This window comes from Grammomys surdaster, unplaced genomic scaffold (genome assembly GCF_004785775.1).
Source record: "Grammomys surdaster isolate TR1022 unplaced genomic scaffold, NIH_TR_1.0 251, whole genome shotgun sequence".
Taxonomy (NCBI): Eukaryota; Metazoa; Chordata; class Mammalia; order Rodentia; family Muridae; genus Grammomys; species Grammomys surdaster.
In genome coordinates, this window is record NW_021604692.1 from 654752 (window position 1) to 672650 (window position 17899).

The 17899-nt window shown below is 47.1% G+C and overlaps 1 protein-coding gene across 1 annotated transcript in view; it reads right to left on the reverse strand.

Annotated features, from left to right (window-relative positions):
- Ninl (ninein like) overlaps nucleotides 1-17899 on the reverse strand; it is a 65846-nt gene that overhangs the window by 16089 nt on the left and 31858 nt on the right. Inside the window, exons 6-14 of the mRNA XM_028774932.1 lie at nucleotides 15287-15477; nucleotides 14433-14585; nucleotides 11610-11774; nucleotides 8616-8752; nucleotides 7824-7964; nucleotides 5873-6047; nucleotides 4607-4717; nucleotides 4409-4489; nucleotides 1803-1935 (exon numbers count right to left, since the gene is read on the reverse strand). Coding sequence (XP_028630765.1) covers nucleotides 1803-1935; nucleotides 4409-4489; nucleotides 4607-4717; nucleotides 5873-6047; nucleotides 7824-7964; nucleotides 8616-8752; nucleotides 11610-11774; nucleotides 14433-14585; nucleotides 15287-15477 — 1287 coding nt within the window. The remainder of the gene's footprint in view (nucleotides 1-1802; nucleotides 1936-4408; nucleotides 4490-4606; nucleotides 4718-5872; nucleotides 6048-7823; nucleotides 7965-8615; nucleotides 8753-11609; nucleotides 11775-14432; nucleotides 14586-15286; nucleotides 15478-17899) is intronic.

Here is a 17899-nt window from a genome sequence, read left to right on the forward strand (position 1 = left end):
TGTCCTCTAGGTGGTTTCTAGCCCCTCATCACCAGTGACAAAGCAGCTTTCCACTCATAACACGTATGAGTGCAGATCTGGCAAGACTATCATTCTGCCCTCCATCTGTACTATACAAAGAATGAGGGGATGGTAGTAAGGGTCACTCCACCCTCCAGAGGCATTGTGGTTGAGGACTCTATGGACAGCAGGAAGGGTCAAACTATTAAGAACTCAGAGTTTAAATCTTTTATTGATTTACCTATATTTTATGAGTATGTGTATTTTGCATGTATGTCTATGCATCATGCATGTACAATGCTCATGGAGGTCAGAAATCAACGTCAGATGTTCTGGAACTGGAGTTACAGATGTTTGTGGGCTACCGTGTGTTTGCTTGGACTGAACCCAGGTCCTCTGCAAGAGCAATAAATACTCTTATGCTCCTTTACTGTAGTACTGGTTACTAAGAGAGAACCAGGAGGTTCCCACTAGATTCATCTGGCCCCTTAACTCTCTGAAAGATCCTCACCAGATGGTATATAAAATCTGGCTCCAAATGATGCCAGGAACACGGAGGAAATGGGAAGACAAGACAGCATACGACAGCTCCATGACTTGCATTCTGTGTGGAGCGTCATGCCCAAGCCTCCACACTTCCAAACATGTTCAAATGTATGCACAGGCTCACTTACTCAGTCTTTCTCATGTTTTCTGTGTGATTCTATGTGATCTGTTTTTACAGCACACACTGACATACAGTCTAGTCACATAAGGCCAGCCCTGGAAATCCTGGTAGCATGAAGGCTCTGATGGGTGCAGAGGAAAAGGTGAACAGCTCCACAATGGTCTATTCCTGGACTCCGGACCAGGCCCACATGCTCTGTGCAACTCAGGCTCCTAAGACACCAGAGGAGCAACCATCATGCTCTACCTTCTGGCTAGCCTGGGCTCAACTGCACACTCAGGGGACTGCACCCCACACCTTCTTCTCCTCTCCTCTTCCCATAGGGGGCTGTCAAGGCTACTCTCTATTTATTCCTTAGACTCCCCGGGGATTCTGGCAGCCATCCAGGCCCCACAAAGGTAAAGTTTCTACTAAGTTCCTCTCAAAGAGCCCAAAGTATCTCTTTGAGGTATTTTTTTCTTCTTTCCAATATAAACAGCTATAGGGCACATGGAGACTCAAGAGCTCTCCAAGGTTGGAGAACAATGCTGAGGGGCTTAGGTTACCATAGTGTAACTAGGGAGAGGTAGTCAGGGCTGCTGGATTCCATTGGCAACAGAGAGATGGGGGCCTTGAGTGTCACATGCTACTGATGAAGAAAACAGAGCTGGAGTGACTGCATTGCTGACTGTCTGGTACAACCAGTGGGAAGGCAGAGACCGGCTAAGAAACCCCTGTCCTCCACAAGAGTGTGGCACCTCCTCCCAACCTTGGTCTCTAAAAAAAGACCAAGAACTTTTAAAACATGGGCCCTTGTCTTGACTCCACTGTCCAAGAGCAGGAGAGCCTGCAGTGTGTTTTCCACTGAACCCAGCAGCCAGGATCCCCTCAATTGGGAATATCCCATGACAACCTTGATATGTGACCTTCAATGCCAGTGACCTTCCATGGCCAGCCCTGTCACAAAGTTGCCTGTGACCTTACAGGATCCCTAGGGCAAATCTGTCTCCTCTGGGGTCAGGTAATTATAACCTTTGTGATTTCTACAAACATGAATTTCTCCACCCTCCTCTCCTCATAATCTCCTCTGGAGTGCCACACCGTGGTCATGTCCCAGAGCCCTACTTTCAATTTACCCTGGGGACTGGGCTCCTACCTGCTGGGCCACGTCCAGGGATCCTCCTTCTGTGGGTGCCTGGGGTCCCTGAGGGGCTCTGTCGACTCCTGGGCAGCCGCACCCGCAGGCCTTCCAGCTCAGCTTGCAACTCATCATTGCGATCCTGTAGGTCCTGTGGAGGCAGAGCCAGATACCTCCTCCAGAGGTTGCAGCCACTCAGCCTTGGGAGGCCAAACCCAAGATCAGCCCCATCTGTAGTAAGCATCCGCTACAGGCTAGACATACAGGCAGGTGTGGATTCTGCAATTCCAGCATGTAACATTAAATCTACACTTAAGACTCTAACTACCTAAAGGTCTTGGCAGAACTAGGGAAACTATTTCTCCACTCCCTTGTGCTTAGATCACTGGATGTATGTATGAAAGGGGCTCAAGGAAAAAGGGAAAGTTGAGGCTACGAGTAAAATTCTCAACAGGTGCTGCTTACCACAAGTAGTGGGTGTGCATGAGGATCAACATCTTGGGACATGTCTGGGGTTGTGTGTTTACTCTCTCCTCTCAGCTACTGTGGAACTGGCATGGGGTTCTGTAGCTACAGCTGTTAGGCCTTTTGTTTTAGGTTAACTGCTACAGAGCAGTGATGCACTTGGCAGAGAGAAAAGGTATTATCTGGAAAGCAGAAGCCTGATGGGGTACAGTCTGCTGGACAACAGGGAACTGGACTGGGAAAGACACCCTCTGGTGAGGATGGTGAGGGTCAACAGTCTGCATTTGCGGCAAGCATCACCTTTGCACTTTAATGAAATGTGTCTGGTTGAGTAGGCGCAGTCACTTGCTTATCAAAAGAACAGGAAAAGAAGCTTCTAGCATAGTTTTCTAGGAGGTTTGGAGTCCTGCAAAATCCTGAGAACAATCAGCCCTGGTTCATATTCCCAGCTCTGAGATTGCTCCCTAAAGGCATGTCCACCTGACTTTCAAGGACATGCTACTGAACTTGTAGGCCACGCCACCTGGATGAAGCCTAAGATAGATTACAGGAAATGGAACCAAGAGCGCACACAATCCATTTCTGAGTATGTTTTCTGTCTGATTCTTTACAGTCTTCTGTAATGTAGGATCAATTTTCATATGATGTAAAAGTATTTTATAACTCTTGGTATGATAACAATGCCTCTATTGGTATTCCCAGAAATAGCTACAGATTTTCAGCATGAGTTGACTCAAAGCAAAGCCTTACAGGCAACATAGCTGTAAAGTATCAGATGCAACTAAGATCAGCTGTCTGCTTTATTCCTATCCTCTAGTAACATCTTCAAGATAGCTATAAATTATTGTTTGTCACATTTTTATTACTGTAGTAAAAACGGAGAAATTAAATGACTAAACAGTAATGGTACTGACATCATGAGATTTTCTGTTAGTGGGGTTTATTATTGAGTGGGTTTGTTTTACTTTGGCTTTGAAGGCCAGACGCAGGACTTACACATGAAATGTATGGGGTCATGTAAAATTTTAAGTGCCCATTACCTGAGTGCCCATATTACTTATCCTCGGTCACTTGGCAATGTTGCCTCTGAAGGTGATTCTAGAATCACCAGCGTTATCCCAAGACTATGACATGTTGAATTAAATTAAATCATGACATCTCATTTCTCGGCTAATGAACACCAGCTATTGTTTTAGTCTCCCTGATGCCTGTGATGTGATGTTGCAAGTGGGCCTGTGGGCTCTCATGATTTGGTTGTTGTTTTTGTTCTGCCTTACAACATTTTTTAGACTGCCCTGTGTTTGTTTTGTTGTAGGTTTTGGATGGGGGGGATTGTTTTTGGAAACAAGGTCTCAGGCAGCCCAGGTTGGCTTCCAACTGGCTATATAATCAAAGATGAATGACCTGAACTCCTAATCCTTGGGCCTCTAAGTTCAGGGATTATATAGGCATTTTCTTGGCTTAAGGTTGACCTTTAGCTCCTGGGTGGAAGCAATTCTCCTGCATCAGCTACTGCATTCGCTGAGACAGCATACTATTGTACATGTACCTTCAAGGGCAGGAGTTTTTATAGTGTCTAAATTTAACCACACATATGTCTCTCTTTGTAAATAATATTTATGGTAAGTTTACACCTATTAACTTTTGGTGAATTAAGCCTAACTGAGAACTAACTAATGAGGATTTATGATGGATCATTTAATTCAAATGTCTTTTTCTTATTAGTAATGGGTCATTTCAATTCTGCGTTTCCTCTCTGATCTTTCTACACTGAAATTTCTTTAAGAAGGTTCATGTAGGAAGTACAGTCAGGGAACATGTTCTGTCTTGGGATTTGACTAGTCACTGGAATATCTGCAGCACAACCAAGCAATGCCCATGTATGGCTGACCAGAGCCTGAAATACGAAGTTCTTGGTGGAAAAGAAACTCCTGCAATCACTTGTGGTCCACCCTGCACTTGATGACCAAGGAGATGGCGGCAAAGAGATGAGGCCTCACACGGCCACTGGGGTCTTGAGCCAGGGAGTTTCTGCAAATCCATAGTGCTGGTCCTGTGCAGCAGGCCCCACCCTTCCTGTCATTGCTACAGGGCAGGCTGTAAGAATAGGACTCAGGGATGCTTGAGATGGCTAAGCAGACTCAGGGAAAGGCACGTACCCTGCACTTAAGTTCATAATCGTTCAGAATGGCTGTGAACTGCTCTTCCTGGGCCAGGAGCTCCATGCTTTGAGGCTCCAGCTGAAAGAAAGAAACATGTGCATACCAGCATATCAGCTTTCCTGAGAAGACAGGCCATGATGCCCTGACTCTGACCCCACTAACCACAGGAACTGCTCTGAATAGCAAAAGGCTTGCCTTGTCCTTCAGCACAAACTGGAGGTCACTCTGCAGACGTAGGACCAGCTTCTCTGAATCCGAAAGCTTTTCTACCACTTCTATGATCTCCTTCTGCAATCGACTGTTTTCCTAGGAGATAGGTGGGCACGGGCTAGGTTCAGGACACAGAGAAAGATACTGACAAGTCTCCATGTCACTTCTCTTTATGGTGGAGGCTTGTTCCCAGCAGCTTTTTGAAGGAAAAGCCCTGACAAAGGCAGGCACGTGGTGGCCTGCGTCTGCACCACGTAGGCAGAGTGTGCTATTGGGAACCCACAACCTCTTATGACAAACCCAACAGCTCCACGGCGATTGTTTCCCCACTGTCTTCCCTTTCTCTTGCTCCCACTCCCATGTTCAGAACGATCATGAGTGAAGGAACAAAGGGCTGGTAAAGCGTCATGTTTAAGCTGCTTTTAAAGTGATAGGTTGGAAGTTGTAGCAGGTTCAGAGGTCCAGCACAGCAGTGGTGGGTGTCAGAAGACAAGGACTGTGCTGAGAAGGGGCAAGAGAGTGCTGTCACATTAGTGGGTGATGTGACTTATGTCCAGATACTCTTACCACAACGGGCAGGGGCTACAGGAACCAGGGTGGAGGGGAAAAGGCCACAGAGGTTCTTAGGCATTAGGAAAGAAGAAGCTGGAGCAAACAGAAAGAAGGCACACAGGTAAGTGCTTCTGGAGCCTGGCTGTCCACACAGCTAAGATGGCTTTTGGGAGCCAAAAGCAGGGTAGTTCCAAGGTAGGGACATTCACCAAAACCCTAAAAGTTGTGGCTATGGGGGCTGGAGAGATGGCTCAGTGGTTAAGAGCACAGATTTCTCTTCCAGAGGTCCTGAGTTCAATTCCCAGCAACCACATGGTGGCTCACAACCATCTGTAATGGGATCGGATGCCCTCTTCTTGTGTGTCTGAAGATAGCTACAGCGTACTCATATACATAAAATAAACAAATCTTAAAAACAAAACAAAACAAAACAAAAAAAACAACCAAAACCAAACCAAACCAAAAAGTTGTGGCTATGAACCCAGGTATGGCAGGCAGTGTCTAGAGGTGTTCCTAGACCCCAGGGATGCAGCCATGCTGGCTGTAGTAGCTGATTCACTCTGATTTTGAGATCAGATGACTCAGAACAGAGGCGGATGGAGCAAAGCCAAGACCTCCTACTTTGAGTGAGAGCATGACATCACCCTGCTCTGCCAATATGTGCCTTCCCAGTTTATAGCAGGGATGCATCCCACCTACCTTCAGAGCCAATGTCAGTTTCTCTCGGAGACTGGTCTCCTCAGCCTGGAGGCGGCCCACATCCTGCTCCAGCATGGCTTTCTGCCTGCGGGCTTGCTCCCAGAATAGCTCCCGCTCCATCTCTACTTCGGACCGCAGGAGGCTCAGCCTTCCCCTGTACTCTTGTTCTAGGTGCCTACAACAGAACACACAGCACCCAGTCCCACTTGGAAGTAACTTTGCCTCTCTGGACACCTGTCTTTGGAATGTTTCCTCTGCTGGACCCTGTCAATCTGCTCAGCAGATGAACTGCCTACACCAGAAATAGAGACATTGGTGCATATTCTTCCTTCATGGGCTGGTAGAATTGACCCCATCTAAGGGGGTTAGTGTGGTGGTAGACACATGGTAAATACTCAAAGATGCACTTGGAGCCAGCCCTCTGGTGATCAAGTGGGTAGAGATCTCTGTCTGCGCAGATAGCCTAGATGTCCTGTGTCTCCCCATCTATTGTGAACACATTGTACCATATCATGCCAGGCAGCCCTAGCCTACAGCAACCCTGTGGCAGGCCTCTGGTGGCAGATGATCAGTTAACCTCCCTTTCTAGGAGCCAGGCTGCACACAATCTGTGCATAGTGAATTCCCATGTTCAGGGGAATAGGCACAGGCACTCTCCCTCAGAGTCTACCCTCATCTTCTGCAAGTGCTGCCGACAGGGAAAGCAGCGCAAGCCTCTCACTCTAGTGGCAGCTGCATGGCCTTGTCTCCCTAGACTGCTTCAGCAGGGTCAATGATTAGACCTGAGAGAAGGTGTGGGTTCATCCTCCAGCTCACACAGCCTGGACTTTTATCTCAGCTAAGAGCTTTCCAGAAACAATACCCTAAAGGGAACAAGATGGAGGAAGGAAAGCTGTGATTTGGGGAAAAGATATAACAAACCTGGTTTATGCTTGAAAAACAACTTGGGGAATTTTTACAGATTTTCTTTTTTTTTTTCCTTTCTTTCTTTTTTTTTTTTTTTTTTTTTTTTGGTGGTTTTTCAAGACAGGGTTTCTCTTATAGCCCGGGCTATCCTGGCACTCACTCTGTAGACCAGGCTGGCCTCGAACTCAGAAATCCGCCTGCCTCTGCCTCCCAAGTGCTGGGATTAAAGGCATGTGCCACCACTGCCCAGCCAGGAATTTTTATGTTTTAAAGATATTTTAAGGATTAGAGATTTAGCTCAGTGGTAACTCTTGCCAAGTAAACATACCCACAGACACACGCATTCCACTCCCACATTCACTCATGTATATAATAAACACACAGAGTTTATGCTCCTCTGACCACTCCTACCCCCAAAAAAGAAGATACATGACCAAATCTTCCTAGATCTAGGACAGAACGAAGCCCTATATATGTTGACTAGATAGATAGCAGTTCTATGACTCAAACTAGGATATGAATTCAGTTTGCTTTCAGTGTTGGAACACCATGTTTGAATAGGAGACTCTTCTGTGAACATCACTAACGCAAGGCTGGAAAGTGTCTGGTGTATGACCCTGAGAGGATGCTCCTTAGGAGTAGGACTGTCCTCCACACCTAGCATGAAAAGATCCGAGGAAATCTTAAGGTCCCAGTGTAATACAGACAACTGTATTACAGTTGTAAGTATCCCAGTGTAATAAGGCATACCCTGGTAAATTTATAGACAGAGCTAAGATTTTTTCCAGCCATGGGCACACAGGAGACACCAGGGGTCACTGTACCCACATCACAAAAAAGCAGGACACTGCTTGTTAAATGCAAACTTCCTTTCAAATAGGTGTCGTCTCCCCCCCACCCCAAAAGTTGTTCCACTTCCACTTGCTCCAGTAAGACAGCAAGATCACCTTAGCAGGCGCTGCCCAGGCCCCTGGCTGGTCTCCAAGAATGGGAGGAGTCCCTGCTGTGGCAGCCCAGGAGCTACATCTGTGGGCCCAGAACCTACTTGATTTTCTTTTCCGTCAGTTGTTCCAGGGCTGAGTGGCAGTCATCCATTTCTCTCACAAAGTCTAGGTTCCTCTTCTCAGCTTTCTCCAGGTCCTGCCTCACCTTGTCCCGCTCCTGTACCAGCTGCTCCACTTGCCCTCTGCCATGGGAAGGACAGACGGGACACTGTTGTCAGCCTGACAGACTTGTCCAGGTCTCACTGCCTCACAACCACCTCCTGGAGCACTCTACAATTGCTGTGACCATTTTACCAGTGCACATCTTAAGAAAGGCTAAATGACGGTCTCAACAGTAAGATAAACCAGATCCCAGCCTATCAGGAAGGTTTACTCAAAGGGACTTTTTCTCTATTGCTAGCCTTAGCCTAGAGATAGATCCCTTGGCTACGCTTGAAGCAGGGCCCTCTCAAACCACAGGGCTTCTGCCTCCACACAGTGAGCTCTAGAATGAGCAGGATGAGGCTCAAGTTCAAATGTTAAAATGTAATAAAAGTGGCTGAACGAGGTCCTGGACATACAGATTTGTGAGCATGTCCCGCATTGAGGATGAGCTTGCAGTCTTTAATTCTGGCGGCACATAACTCACGTAGCAGTAATAGTGAGGAGCCGCGGCCCCTAGGCCTCCTCTGTTCTCTTCGTTTGAGTTCTATTTACAGGAGCAGGAGAGCAGGAAACAGGTAGGCTAGGAGTCACCAGGGGACACAGAAGTGAGGCACAGGAGGTATGACCTACGTTCCTTGGAGGCGGACCCTGCCAGCAGGACTTTATCCCATTCCCTTGGGGGCTCTTACTGGTGGTAGCTCAGCTCCTGGCGGTAGCAGGCCAGGGCTGCCTGTTGGACGACACCATCAACTGTTAGGAGTTCATTGTCAAGGGCCCAGGTCAGCTCCAAGAGGTTCACCTTCTCATCCACATTGAAGTCCAGGCTCTGGAATCAGGAAGCCCCAGAAGGCAAGGGGGAGTGAGAGATTTCTCCAAATGTACTCTCTTGCCCTGTGACAATGCAGGGGCCCATACCCATAGTGACTACTATAGCAAGCACCTTCCCCTTTCCTGTGTGCAAGTGTCTCTGGTTGTTGGGGTGCTCTTTCATAACCCCAGTAACTCAAATGGGCTGTCAACATTGGGTTTCCTCATGATACTGTAGTCCTCAAGACCTCATCACAACAGTGGATACAACTCAACATGGACAGAGTTCTTCTACCTAATCAAAGTACAAACTACAGTAAGGAGCATATCCCACCTCAACATATCACACGGATTGAAGAGGAGAACTGGGCAGTGGGGCCCTTTCCCCCTCTGAAGCCAACTGTTTTAAGTACTAAGGTAAGCCTTTGAACCACTCATGTGAAGATGAGAGACCAAAGTTCTGATATAGCCACCTAACACTTGACATCCAACTCCTTGGAGTCAGTCAGGCCTCTGACAGACTCCTTTTTGTGTGAATGAAAAGATCTCACTATATAGCCCACAGACAGGACAAGAGTGCTGTGGACTCTTGGTCCAGATGGACCAAGGTCAGAAAAGTAAGAGAAATATGTCACAGTAACAGCTTCTTGTCTAAGTAAATGGGAACCGTCAAAACTACCCCTGAGAGCTGTAGAGTTGGGCCAATGGGTAAAGTACTTGCTTGTAAGTGTAGGAACCTAAGTTTGAATATTCAAATTTAAAGCTTGGTGCTGTAGTTCACATCTGCAGTGTCAGCACTCTTATGGTGAAATGAGAGGAAGGCAGGAGGAGCCCTCAAAGCTCACAAGCCAGATGGCAAATGCACTTGTCGACAAAGCGTGTCTCAAACAAAATACCTGAAGTTGTCCCCTGATCTCCACATGTGCACCATGGCACGCACACAAACATGCACACACACACACACACACACACACACACGCACACACGCACGCATGCACGCATGCACACACAAACCAAAACCAAAATCAAAATGAAGAAAGCTAGGTAATGGTTTGTGCCTCTATTCCTAGAACTCATAGGGTAGAAACAAGAGTATTTTAAATGATAAAATATATAGCTTCAGGAATTAACTATACAGAACAACATCAGCATAAGCACAGAGGCTGAGATGAGGACCGAAGTAACAGAAAAACCTACCTGTCCAATTGCAAGGAAGGGCTGCATGAACTAGCAGTGATGTAGTATGATCCCAATACTAAGACAATTAGGCTAGAACGTATAACACATTTATTTGTCTATGTTTGGAAAACTTCCACCAGAAGCTCATGTGCATGTGGTACACATTCACAGAAGGAAGCCTGTGGTGTTCCTCTTCGGAGGCAATCCTCTTAGATTTTTGTTTGTTTGTTTGCTGCTGTTGTTTTGAGACAAGCACTTTTATTAGCACCCAGGGTTTTCAAGTAGGTTAAGCTTGTAAGGTAATCGAGCCAAACCCTGAGGACCCTCTTGTCTCTGCTTCATCAGGGCTGGGATTACAAACACTCAGCTCCTCATGCATTTTCATAGAGTATTTTACCAAGTGAGCCATCTCCCCAGGCCTCCTTGTGATATATTTTTTAAAAAAATATTTCTTTATGTATCCCTGTCTGTCCTAGAACTCTCTCTGTAGACCAGGCTGGCTTCAAATTCACAGAAGTCTGCCTGTTCTGCCTCCCAAGTGTTGGGACTAAAGGGATGTGCCATCACTATCTAGCCAATTGAAGGGTTTTTTGTTTGTATTTTCTTTTTTTCTTTTTTTTAAATTTGTTTTTATTTTTTTGAGACAGGGTTTCTCTGTGTAGCCCTGGCTGTCCTGGAACTCACTCTGTAGACCAGGCTGGCCTCAAACTCAGAAAACCACCTGCCTCTGCCTCCCAAGTGCTGGGATTAAAGGCTTGTGCCACCACCACCCAGCTCTCTAGCTGTGATTTTAAAAAATATATTTAAATTTTTAATTATGTGTGTCTGTGTGGGTGTATTCCCCTGAGTGCAGGTGACAATAGAGAACAGAGACATGAGGTCTCTTGGAGTTGGAATTACATAAAATAGTTATTAACCACTTGTTGTGGATACTGGGGACTGAGTCTGGGTCCTCTGTAAGAGCAATAGGTAGATTAAATTGCCGAGTTATCTTCTGGCCCCAAATTGTGATCCTCCCCACCCCCACCCTCAATAATGAAAAGCAAAATTTGGAAAGAAAACTAAATCTAGTTTATACCACTTCCTGGAAGTAGGTAGTTTCTCACCCCTGCTGGCTTCAGTGAGCCTGACCTGGTGGTCTCAGGACAGATCTCTATCTATACCACAAATCCAATTCCACCAACACCTAGGGAGCAAGGATAAGCCAACCTGTGAGAAATCCCACCCATGTCGGCTCACGTGGGCTCATCATGACTGGCCAATAGTGTGCATTAAAGGTCCTCTTAGCACAAAGAAGACCGTGCGACATGGAGAGGGGCAGTGAGCTCGATGTAAAGTAAACAAGAACAAACAAACAAAAACAATAACAATAATGAAGAAAACTGTGTGACTTCCTTCTTAGGTGTCAATCAGGGATGGTGTGTATGACACTGAAACTTACCTTTGAATGGACATTACATTTCCCAACTGTTTTCTCTATATTTTAAAGTTTCAAATTAAATTTTCCTACATTTTCATTGCAAAAAATTTACGAAAAACTATTTCCTTTGGGGGCTGTCATGCATGGGGTGAAATACTGTCAGCACATGCTCTGCTGCATTTATCTTCTGTGCACACGTGGTCCCCATGTTCCCTTCTCAGCCCCCCAGTGCCTTAGACATTACCCAACAGGTAGCCATAATCAGTGAGTTACAAACCTGCAAGATTTCTCTGCCGTTCTGAATGCCCTCCTGGGCCCACATGGAGATGATCTGCTCAGGAAAGGCAAAGCCACTGCCATCATCGACATTGGAGAACAGGCGCAGGCCTGAGCACACAGACACAAGGGACGAGGTTGTGGTGGTGTGGCAGCCGCTCTCCTCCTGCACATCAGGAAGGAAGATGCTCTGAGACTCTGGTATCTTCAGATTGTAGTGTCTGTGCACACTAACAAAAGTCTCTCACCTCGACAGCCTGAGTTCAGTATTTTGCCTTCTCAAGGAAGCCTAAAAGAAGAGAACGCATACCCGTATTGATCTGCAGCCCCCTTCCCTAAGGAAGATGCTTGGCATAGCCTGGAATTTACCTGGGATCACAAGGTTCTTCGAGGGACAGAAGTGCAACCATACCTAGTCCCTTGACCCCAGCCCCTGGTCTTGCAAGGATCCCTGGACTCCTGCTCTGGTTTATCATTGTTACCTCATACCTGGGAGGCCTGAGGCAGCTCTGGCAGACAAGTCATCATGGAAAGAAGGACCATAAAGGGATCTGGCCATTTGTTCCTTGGTTAAGAAAGTACATGTACCAGAAAAGTCCAGGCAATGACAGATGGGCTCAGAAACGGGCAGAATAGCCAAAGTAGAATGCCACATTTTCCAGAACTCAGCCCCAAAGCCCAGTTGTACTAGGCTGTAGCAGTACTAGGCTGTAGCAGTACTAGGGAGGTTTATGGGATAGGAAAGTCTCCCAGAGGGAAAACTACCTGTGAGGTTTCTCTACTACCTGAACCCACAGGTGAGAATGACTTCCAGCCCTCTCCTGTCCCACCTGCAGTTCTTCACAGGTCTCAGCTGTAAGGAACCTTGGAACTGAGAGAGGTAGTGCTTGCTGTATACTAGGGAACACCATGCACTCACTGCACCCAGGACTCAACTCTCCGCTTCAGGAAACATGGGCTCTTGTGAACTCTCCTCACCACCTCTAGCTCCTCAGTCTCCTTTCTCTTCTCAAGATGGCTGGACTGAAATGATTTCTCTAACACTTACCAGCTTGTCTTCTCCCCATCCTAGCCTGCCCCTTTCTTGGGCCTCAGTCTGACAGCTCTCCCAGAGCAGACTGCAAACGTCTCACCAATGTGCAGCATTCTGGGCAGGGCTTGCTAGAGGTTCTCTTGCCACCCACCATTCCTGCAGCTCCAGTCCCCCTCTTGTCCAATATACCAGCTCTTTCAGCTGCCCAACCTCTCCAGCATGCCCAGGGAGAGTATTTGCTGAGCGGTGTAGATGTCTTTCGACCCTTATGCTTACAACAAAGCAGACAGCATGTCCCATTTACAGAGGGAGAGTGGCCACCTGTACAAAAGCTCTGATACCCAAACGCACTGAGGAATCGATAGTCCCTCTTCTGTCTCTAGAAGGATAGGGCAGAGGTGAATCCCTGTGGAATCTGCGGTCCTGGAACTGGCACAGCCACACAAAGCCCCCAAAGCCCACATGGGCCATGGTAGGCTCAACCCTGCAGTCAAGGAGGTCACTTTGCTGAAGTCCTTGGGTCCTGAATGTTGCCCAAATTAAGAGGCAGGCATTCTGAAACAAGAGACATCAGAAGGACAGGAATCTGGTGCTTTACAGACTAATGAGACTCTGCCCTCTCCCTGTCTTGGCAGCATGTGTCGTAAGTGCACAATATGTATGTACTTACCGAGGATGCACAGTGAGTATAGGCTTATGTTAGTGTGTGCACATATTTGTGTACACATTGTGAGTAGGTATGAATGTGTGCCATGTATGTAAACACACATTGAGTTTACACATTTGGTAGATAAATATCTACTGTGATTATGTATGTTTATGGTAGGTACACACCTACATTTGATGTGCACCTATGTATACACATGTACAGTGGATGAGCAGTTGCTGACTCTTGCAGGAGGAAGTTCAGAGACTCTGAGGATGTCATTTGATAACAAATGCCAGTGATATCAAAGCACAAGAAACATGTGGCCTCACTCAGAGGGGATCCAGCTGAACTAACACTGATTATGACTTGTTGGAGGAGGGGGGCGTGTCTCATCTTCAGGCCATCAGACTTGCAGTTATGTGTTTATACGTGGTGCTAAGAATGGCCCAGAGCCTGCCCATGCTGGGAAAGAATTCCACCACTGATCAATACTCAGCTCCTGGTATTTCTGACTCATGCTGTTTGCCCTGCCTATCCCCACTGACTCAGTCAAAAACTCAGATTATCAAATACACCTTGTCCATACCAGTGCCTGTCCCCAGAGCTAGCCTGTGCTACATCCTAATGCTAATGAAACAAAGTGTTGGGTCAGTCACCTCTGAGCAAGGTGGCTTGGACAAAATAAAATTCAAGACTTCAGGTCAGGAAAAATAATCCACATAGAGGACAAATCTCAGACAAGCTACACTACTCTATAACCCATTTTTAGTGCATAAAAGGAGAGGTAGATATTTGTCTCACCGAAAAGCATCACTCAATGGCACATAGAGAGGACAATCTGAGAAATGGCCATGTTCCCCACATTGTATTATTCTCTGAAATTTCTGATGTAGGTGCTCAGACTGCTTCCATTTTACAGATGAACACAGAGCTCAGAGAAGGTGAGTAATACACAGCCAGGAATGAGCATCAACCTATGAGCCCAAGGTCCAAGAGTAATGCATATGCACAGGTGTGTGCACATGTATGCAGCTTCTGTGCTCAGGGCCATGACACTGGCAGAATCACCAGCCAGCACTCTCATCTGGCAAGGAGCAACACCAAGTACTGTTGGTGTTTGACATCTAATTCTCCCATTTTACCTGATAATGAGACCAAGGCCTGTTTGGTTTGATCAGACTGGAAGATGCTGGAAGCGAAGGAGGCTCATGACCAAACAGGCCAAGCTGAAACTCTGCGAGACTCACTCTGCCATCTCCATCTTGGTCCAGTTTGCTGAACAGTTCTTCAAGTTCCTAGACAAAAGCCAGCATCCTTCAGGTCTGGAGAGCCATCTTGCTCTGTCCCTCTGGCTCCAAGCACCCAATTAGGGCAATTAGCTTATCTAAAGATTAAACTGTCTAGCTGCTTTACAAAGGCTGCTCCAGCTGGTTTGTTTGGATACTAAATGGCATTGCCAGGTGGGAGGGGACAGCATCTGAACGTCCTAACTCTAGAGATACTCGAGTGTCCACCAAGGGCAGGAATTTGCTGGAAACCCAGCCTGAACCTTACAGTTCATGGTCCAGCAAGGATTCCAGGTAGGAACAATAACAGGTGGGAACCTATGTTATCACCACAGCCAACTTCCTGTACAAGTCTTCCCAAAAGACTGGTACCTACACCAGGGGTATAGCAAGGCTCATATGCTGTGTTGGGCTGGGCAGAAGAAGAAGGATATTTGGTTCAGGCAGAAGGACAGCTGGAAGTGAAACTTTTAGAAGCAGCTGAGACCCTCAATGGCAGCTGAGAGTTTATGAGGATGAGCTGTGTGGGTAAAGATGGACTCTCAAAGGTATCGCAGAGGTTCAAGCAACAGCACCAGGAGCCATCAAAGGATCTGAGATTACAAATTGCAGGAGAAAACTGCTGTCTGAAGGTGAACTGGTTTTCCAGGCTCAGCACTAAATGCGACCACTACAAATACCATGTCACTGAGGTGGCCCCAGGCCTTCACCTGTTTCTCAAGCCCATGGAGCCCGATGCTTCGGCAGACCACAGCCAGCTCCTGCTTGTTCAGGTGACCACTGCTTCCAACCCCCAGCTCATGCCAGATGCCCTGGACTTGGTTCTCAGGAGTGTTGAAGGAAGGGCTACAGGATTTCCGGGGTGTCCCGAAGACCTCACAACCCCAGGATCGCAGCTGGCCTGAGGCAAGGGGGGGTCACAGTTAAATGCTGATAAATAATAAAGAAACCACAATGGAATACTTAGGCATATGGGTATTAGTTACTTTCATAACTAGACACGTAACATAAAAGCCAGTGTCCTCCACAGAGAGCCAGAGTATTCCAAATGACACCATGGCTGGGCAGTAGAAAGTACACCAAAGGGCCTGTGGCCAGTGCAGCCTGAACCAAGACATAGATTGCAGAGCATTATCCCAGTGTGCAGGACAATGAGGCCCAGACTCTGCCCATGGCCTGTGGGTAGTCAAAACTAGAAGCTCCATGTCTCCATAGGTGGGCTAGTGTCTTTTCAGCTCCACAAATGCATCCACAGGGCACCTCCCAATTCATTACAGGGAGCTTGGGGCTGGGCACTCTGCAGACAGAAAAGAATCAGTTTGTCCAACCAGCCCCAGACATCCCCATCCTGGTCACTGCAGCCTAACACATGATTGTCTTTCATCACTGGCTTCTCCAAAAGTTCATAACAACTTCCTGCTGCCCTTTGTCTCACTGGTCTGATTTTAAAGGGCTTTGCAGTTTGCTCCCTGCTTGCTTACTGAAACATGTGCCTCATTCATGTTCTTGCTTCTCCTTTGTCTCAAATGACTGCCCTCATCTTTTTGGCTTTCTCCCATGAGGCAGTTTAAAAACACAACTGCAAATCCTGATACTTTTTCTTCCACAAGTACACAGGGGTCTGTAGCCTCTCTGCAACCTCAGAAACCTTGAGACAGCTTTCACCAGCAGAGAACATAAAAGAAGTCATGCTGTGTGATTGTAGGCTAGGCTCCCATAACACAGGAGACCAGCAGTCCAGCTGGCCAGACCTTTTATGAGGAGACCTGAGCCACTCACTATGCTATGAGGAAACCTAACCATGCTGAGAGGTTCTTTGATTCAAAGGCAGTCCACATCTGAGCTTCAAATCAGCTATATGAGTCACCTTCACATCCTCCCATGGTTCAGGACTCAGCCTTCATGGTCTCAGCAGAGGCCCTGGGTATCAAAGACACTGAACCATGCTACCCACCTTCAGCTTTTCCTAAGTTCTGCAATCCCCTTCCCAGAGAAGCTCTGCAGCAGCAGCATGAGGCATTTGGCTGCTGTGGCCATCAAGGCCTGGTGTGAACCTCAGTCCTATTCATAAGCTCATCAAAAACTCTCTGCATGAGCCTTGGGTTGCACTAAGTAAGAGTTGCTCAGACTGCTTTCAGCCCGTCAAAAGGGTCAGAAAGGGCTAGGCAGTTGTCCCTTGGCCAGTTCCTCAGGGCCTGCAGGGTGTTCAGGTACATATGACAACCCCATGCTGGCAAGCCACTTTTATCACTTCTGCAGCATTACTGGTGTTGGCAGCTAACTGTACATTGTCTTCTTGCTTTCAAATTGTTTGCCACTGGCCTTGGTCTTATCTCTCCAGTTAAGTTCCAGGAATCAATTCCTTTTTTATTAGTGTGCATGTGGTGTGTGTAAGTGTGTGTATGTGTCTGTGTACATGTGTTCACTGACACACATACATGTGACATGTGGAGATGTCAGGTGTCTTAATCACTTCTCATCTTACTCTCTAGGACAGAGTCTCTCACTAAGCCTGGAGCTTACTGACTGGGTTAGCCTAGGTAGTCGTCAAGCCCTTGGGACCCCACTGTCTAATCCTCACCAGTGCTCAGATTTCAGATGTGTGCTGACAAACCCAGCTTTTTATATGAGTGCTGGGAATCTGAATTCAGGGTTTCTGGTTATATAACAAGCACTCTACTCACTGAGCCAACCCAGGATTCTTAAGCAGTATTTCATCATCTCTCATCATAGAAGCAACATAGGCAAATACGAGTCTGAATAAATCAAGTCACCTCCCTATAGAACCTCTGTATTGTCTCCTAGGGTACTACTACGAAAAACTTTGTGTGAGTTTCTGTATCCCCAGGAACATGTAATGCAACTGCCATCCCAGAAAGGTGCCAATGGATTCCACATCCAGCTCATGGCTGTGTATCCTGTGGCTATTTGGAGCTCAGTATTACACACAGACAATAGCATTTCTGATGGCCAAGAGTCCCTGGTCTAGCTATACTCTCCTGATGCTCATGTACTGGTCTGCTCCAACTGTGAGTCCAACCAAAGGGTTGCTGTGTTGGGCTCTTCATGAGCAGGATCATGTGCTACTCCCTGCTGGAGGACAACTCAAACCCTGCTAGGTCTGAGACTACGCCTTCACAGCACAAGAGACGGCAAGCAAGCCAAGCAGATCCCTTTGGCCTAAGAGTCCTGGGTAATACCTGTCATCTGGGTTCACACTGGAACTCAGAGGCCAGGACTAAGAGCAGCAGCACCCTGCAACATCGTCCAGGAGCCTCTGTCTCAGCAAGTGGTCGTCTTGGGGGAAACTGAAGACCAAGTGA